The 6,532-nt window shown below is 36.3% G+C and overlaps 1 protein-coding gene across 1 annotated transcript; it reads left to right on the top strand.

The window, feature by feature from the left end:
• Positions 1–1,158: 1,158 nt before the first annotated feature.
• On the top strand, positions 1,159–5,960 carry LOC114059962 (carboxymethylenebutenolidase homolog). The gene is made up of 5 exons (XM_027889045.1): positions 1,159–1,364; positions 1,978–2,085; positions 3,847–3,989; positions 4,393–4,484; positions 5,694–5,960. The coding sequence occupies exons 1-5, from the start codon at positions 1,159–1,161 to the stop codon at positions 5,871–5,873; spliced, it is 729 nt and encodes a 242-aa protein (XP_027744846.1). The 3' UTR covers positions 5,874–5,960.
• The last annotated feature ends 572 nt before the right edge of the window (positions 5,961–6,532 follow it).

The following is a 6,532-nucleotide window of genomic DNA, read 5'->3' as shown; positions in this document are numbered from 1 at the left end:
TGCCTCGGCAAAATTTCACATTAGTCTGTGAAATCTAGCCCTCTGCTGCTGTAGTTAATGGAGAGCTGAGGAAGGCATACATTTTTACCAGAATTTGCTGCACTTTCATGAAGATTAGATAGTTTTATGAAGTACATGTTACAACCCAAAATCATATAATAGGCTGATGTAGAAATGATGAAGCAGAGCATAATGTATAAGTATGTGCACTGCATCCCCAAGGACAGTTTCAAAGTCAGTTCATGACTGGGAAATGCTACTATTAACATTGCCCCTGAAGACTTAATTGGATACCTTGTATAGATGCATTGTAACACCAGTTTTAATTACAGGATCACAATCTACTTTTTGCACAGAGTCCATTCCAAGCTCCTGACACAGAGAGTCAGAACAGCTTTTGACTTTAATCTGTCTAGCACATCTACTGGCTCTTTGTCCATAATTGCTACTTTTGGAGAAGGGAAAAAAACAAATGCTCTCACACATTCTGAAGGAACTTTACATATATGCTTGTTTTCCTGCAATCCCTTTCAAGGGCATAGAGGCCCAACACATGAGAATCTAATTCACAAATCCATGCTGCAGTTCTTCAATAACTGCATCCAATATGTCTGCTCCTGGACCAACTGTGATGCTGCTGCAGAAGCACAGGTTAGCTAGCAGGAACCAGCACCGAGAGAAGCACTGAGCACTATACAGTAATGTAGCAGTTGAGTGCTGTGGTATTTACAAATAATTCAGAGAAACACGCATGAAGTCCCCACAATGGCCCCGTGCCTGGGGAGAGAGTGACATCTGAAGCAGTCCTGCATCACACCAGTGCTGACAGAGTCACATGGGAGCAGAAGAAATGTAACATGAGTATCAAGATCTACATGTGCAGGTTACTTATAATTTTATAACTTTGATTTTGGTATTTGTCTTCATTCTCATCTTAATAATACATAGTAGACTAAGAGCCATTCTTCACTGGAACATTACTTTTGCTTTTTCCTACTTTCTCCTTTCAAACAAGGATTTCAATGTTATTTACAGAAGTTACTGAACTACTTTCTGCAGATCATGTTTGCCTATATATGCCCTTAATAATTTGTTTTAACAAATTATTTTTACTTTCTTGTTTCCCCACCCCCCCCCCCACCCCCCCCAGGTTTTCAAATGGCTGATCCTTTTCTATATAATACTGGAGACAGATCTCACTATGGATGCCTTGGACATGAAGTACAAATTGAGTACCTTAAGGCATATGTTTGTAGACCATCTTTTTCCACGGACAAAGCTGTGATTGTAGTTCATGATGTATTTGGATGGAGGTTCCCAGATATTAGATACATAGTCGATTTGATTGCGGGTCATGGATATATGTAAGCAATTTTCTTTCCTATCTTCCTCTTAAATGCACTAATAGATCACCAGGCCCAAAGCTAGGCATGGCATATGATGTTTCCCACACATATAGGGCAACCGTGTCTTTTCAGTCTGAGTGAATAAAAAAGCAGGGGAAAAAACCATTTCCACAAAGCCACCAAAGATACTAAAACTAACCCGTTAAAAGTGGCTACCTGAGCACAAAGCCACAAGTAGTCATGAAGTTCCAGTGTTTTTGCTTATGTGGTAACATAGGTGACCAAAAGGTAGACGCTGGTATCTATTTTCAGTTGTATAAGCTTTTCAAAACCAAACCTTTTGAACATGTGCTTTATCTTTTTAATAGAAAAGAGTTATATAAGTACATAGAATCAGGGGGGTTACTTAATTCCTCTACTTTTGTATTAAGTGTGTCTAACGAAACAATGAGTGTTCATTTGTGATTTGGTGGGGTTTCTTCCTCAGAAAGACATATACTTTTAGCTCTGCTGATTGTCAGAATAGTATGGTTGTTCCACTTTGGAGTGGAAGACATTAGGAGACATTTAGACATCCACAGATTCTTCCCAACTGGATATGAAAATTAACTTAATTCTATGTCTCACACAGAGCCATCTGCCCAGATTTCTTCAAGGGAACAGAACCCTGGAAATCTACTGATCACTGGGGTGACTTTGCTGACTGGATGAAACATCATGATCCTATGAAAGTAGACAAGTAAGATACATATTTGTACTTAAACTTTAAAAAGCATTCAGCAAACAAGGGGAATTTGTATGAAATGTTAGAATGGCACCTCACAGCAGGGCAAAGTGGCTACACAAACACAATTGCTAATTCTGGGTGATTCTTCTGTGGGTCTAGGCACTTTCTTGGTTGGGATTTGAAAAGGATCATCTGCTCTGCTCATCACCCTGCTTATTGTCCCCATCTTGTTTTTCTGGGCCCTTTTCTAACTATGTTATACTGGCCACACAGACTCACAGTGTTTCACAAGCTATGAAATACCCAGCACTCTCATCCACAAGTGCTGATTCTGCCCCCAGTTCCTCAAGATAAGGAGGAAAATTCTTCTACTATTGCTGGTGTTGTCTACCAGCTGTCACTTGCCCACCTTGCTTTCTGCCTTGTAGATTATGATAGGTACAGATAATATTCTCCTGAGCACGACTACATAAAAATTTGCAAGATTGCCCAAAACCCAAGATACATCTGACCAACTATACTGCATCTATCACCATAGCTCAAAACTTCAGAAGATGATAGTGAGGCAGTGATACCCTTTTATTCAACTACCAGCTGTAAGCCACAAGTGTTCTTCTGACCTTCTCCAGATACCCCAGCAGTCACGGCCTAACTTCAACACCTCTAAAGGATGCTTTTGACTGTATAGTTGCAGAAACTGTGACAGATTTTTTTGAAAAGGCAAATGACTAACAACTATAAAAAATTCTGCTCCAAAGAGTAAGCAGATACGTGGACACTGCCTTAAAAAATTGAGATCTCAGGACATGCTTGTGCTGTCTTTTGAGTGTTTACTTTTGAGAGTCCCCTCTAGTTTAAATCTATTACTGTTCCAGAGAACTTGGAATCCAACACACCTATGACTTCCTTAGTACCCTTCCAAACAAGCTAAATCTGAGAGAGCCTGCCCATAGGCCTAGGGCACAATCTCCTCTTCATGTCACTCTCATAATGTTGGGTTGTTTTGTCAGTCTAACTAAACCTGTGATGACCACACTAATATACCTAATGTATGAAAATATAGTTATTAGTTTATGCAGTCTACATTTAAACTATATTTCAAACTCTGTAGATGATGAAGAAGATTAAATTATTGAGACCTAAGAAGTCAGAAATTTTAAAAATAAATTGACCTTTTTCATTTTTTTTCTCATTATACCTCATGTAAAACTTGTTGTTTTAAACAGTATAGATGCTGACAATGTAATTTTGAGTAATTGCTACCTCAGTATAACATTCTTGCATGTGGGCTTGGTAGGATATTTTAGTATTAACTCATGCAACAGGAATGACATAATCAAGATAAATCTTTATCTAAATAGGTGGACTCTGTAGAGATAGTACAGTGAAGCTTATCTATTCCTCCAGTCCATAATGCAAGATGTTGTTCTACTTGCAGATATGTCTTGTCTTTAGTTGTCCTCTCCTAGACAAAGTGGTTCAATTAAAAAGTTGCTAATTTTGAAAACACAGGAACAGGTGACAATTCAGGTAAGTATTAAAGTACCTACACCTGTACTGTCCTAAACTAGGACCAGAGATGTTAACTCTTGTTTAATAATAGAAGACACTGTTCTAGGTTGAAATGTGCTTTTAAAAGTAATCTCTGTATTAAATGATTGGGGGTGCAGACACAGAAAACAAAATCATGTGTCTCTTGTAATTTTCTTCTTAAATTGTCAAATATTGCTTCTGCAATAGAGTCCTTAGTTTACTTTTGTTTATATGTCTTAGGGAAGCTGATGTTGTCTTGAAGTATCTAAAGGAACAATGCGGTGCAAAGAAGATTGGTATCGTTGGGTTTTCCTGGGGTGGAATGGCAGTACATCACTTGATGCTGAAAAATCCTCAATTAACCGCTGGGGTGTCCCTCTATGGTAGTGTAGAACACATGAAAACTTACTCGGGTTCACATGACTATGCATAGTTTGTAACTGTAGTTATTGCTTTGTTGTAGCAATTTCTGTAAAACTCAAAGGTGAGTTGCAGATTTTAATTATGGTTATTTCAGCAATATGCTATATATGTATAAAAATATTAATACTGTAAACAAGAAAAAAATTGCTTTATTTTGCGCAATAATTTTCTAATATTGTTTTAGTTCTTGGAGAGTAACAAGATGTCTTTTCCAAATGCTTTTTCTCCATCTGAATATAAACTGTCCTGATCTAAGTAATGCACCTAATGAGTAAACTTGAATAGAAACTTTATCTTTTAATTTGCCATTTGTCTTGCAAGACTGTTAACCTCACTAACAGACTGTTTCTCAAAACATTATAGGAATAATTAGAGATTCTGAAGAAAGATACAATTTACTAAATCCAACGTTTTTCATTTTTGGTGAAAAAGACCACACCATTTCTTTGGATCAGGTAAGCTGTTGTACTGGAAATACTTCTTCTTTTCCGGTAGCTCATTTATCCCCCACAAAAATCCTTGTTAGAAACTATTTTCAGAAACCATCCAGACAGTCTGGATTGTTTTGTTTATATCTCAACTTCCCATATATCTTGCTTAGGTTATTCAAAGCTTCTTTTTTGATGTGAGAAATGCAGTAAAGACCATTCATCAGACTCTGAGTGGCTAGATAAGCAAAGTATGAAACTGGGCAGGGAGATCCAGCTGGTATGAGCCAAGCATCTCAAAACCTTGGATACTACTGCTATGGATGAGAAATAGGTAGGCCACTCAGTTGGAGAAAAAAAAAAAAAGTAATTTCAGCTTAGTAACTGAACTTTCTGATGATTGAGGCAAATGACTAATTGCTTTTGGCACAAGAAGAAAAATTTAACCATATGAGAAGAGTGGGTGTGGATTTTAACTGAGATGATAAAAATTTTTGGACTCTCTTTTGACTCCTGGCTGCCATCTATGTTCTGATATAACCCCTGCTGTAAGCATATCTGAGAGGCTGGATAAATATATGTGTAGGAAACTGGTGCCCTCTTCTGTGCATAAATTCTTTTCCTTCAGTGACAACGATAAAAAATAAAAAAAGAAAGAACATGAAATAAATTACAGTACTCTCTCTAATCTGCACAACAGGCAGAACTAAGTTTTTGAGGTAAAATAAGTGTTCATTCTCCTATTTTCTAACTTTTTAATGGAAGTAATCACAAGAATGTGTCTACAGATGTATATGTATACATAAACACGTGATCAGTACTTTGCATATACTTATCACCAAAAGACTATGCAGGAACAGTGTCTTTTTGTAAAGCAAACTAAAAAAAACCTAACCTTTGTGTTTTCCTAAACTCTGTTACTAAGCCTATCAAAATGTTTTGGACTGACGGTCACTAAGGTTTATGGAACATGTTCTCTCAAGATCAGTGCTTAAAGTATAGATGACAAGCCTAAGAATCTGAATAGAAATGCACCTGTTCCTTTATGACAATGAGATTTACCAAACCATCTTTGCTGTAACTGTTGAGGTTCTTAGACTCAGCAATACTTAAAAAAAAAAATAAATTAAATTTCAGTCTTACATCCCAAAGAGGGTTTTTTCTATGAGAAACGGCAAGTTTGGCAAACTTAAAAAAAACAGCCATAACATAATGGAAAAACACTTTCTTTTACAGATCTTCTTATTGGAGGAGAAGTTGAAACAGTATTGTAAAGTTTCATATAAAATTAAAGTTTATCCTGGACAAGTTCATGGGTTTGCACAACTGAAGCCAGAAGATATGAAACCTGATGATAAACCTTATATTGAAGAAGCTAGAAAGGATATGTTTGATTGGATCAAAATGTTTGTTTGACAATAGCAGAAGGGATTGTTAGGCTTCAAGATCAGTGACTGATTTAATTGAGAGAGGAAAACAGTCAAGGAAAAAATACATTGAAAGTTGTCATAAACTAAAACAGAAACACTTTAATTTTTAGTTTTAAATTATTTTTTTACAATATTTACAGAATATTGTGAAATCAAAACTGGACTAAAGACTGATTAGGCATTAAAAAGTTGTTTGAATTTACCTTGCTTTCTAATTGCTTAATTATTTTACATTATGACCTTGATAGTAATGATACTGTTTGTCCATTTGTCTTTAATAGTGAGCATGACTTGAGTAATTACAATTTACTTGAGTAATTTCAATTTACTTGAGTAATTTCAGGCTTTGTTTTGGTATGATGATTGGTGGCCATAGGTGTTAACATGCAAGCACCCTGGTTTTGCATACACACATTTTCTTTTATTATCTACAAAACATTTGTCTCAGTTACACTACTGTCCTTGGCAGAATTTCCCATGTGTGAAAAAAAACATTTAGCTGTGTTAAAGAGTTAGGAAGGAGTGATGATGTTAGGTGGCACTCTCCAGGTATCACCCTGGCAATATTAAGAAGGGTATTTCTAGTATTTCTTCATGAACGTCAAGGAAAAATATAACTAGTACCTAATCCTGATGAGTCCCTTT

The sequence above is a fragment of the Empidonax traillii genome, unplaced genomic scaffold (assembly GCF_003031625.1).
Source record: "Empidonax traillii isolate 1590-97213 ecotype Southwest subspecies unplaced genomic scaffold, ASM303162v1 scaffold249:size1902748, whole genome shotgun sequence".
Classification (NCBI taxonomy): domain Eukaryota; kingdom Metazoa; phylum Chordata; class Aves; order Passeriformes; family Tyrannidae; genus Empidonax; species Empidonax traillii.
Note: the sequence above shows the minus strand (reverse complement) of the source record. Positions and strands in the feature narration are given on the sequence as shown.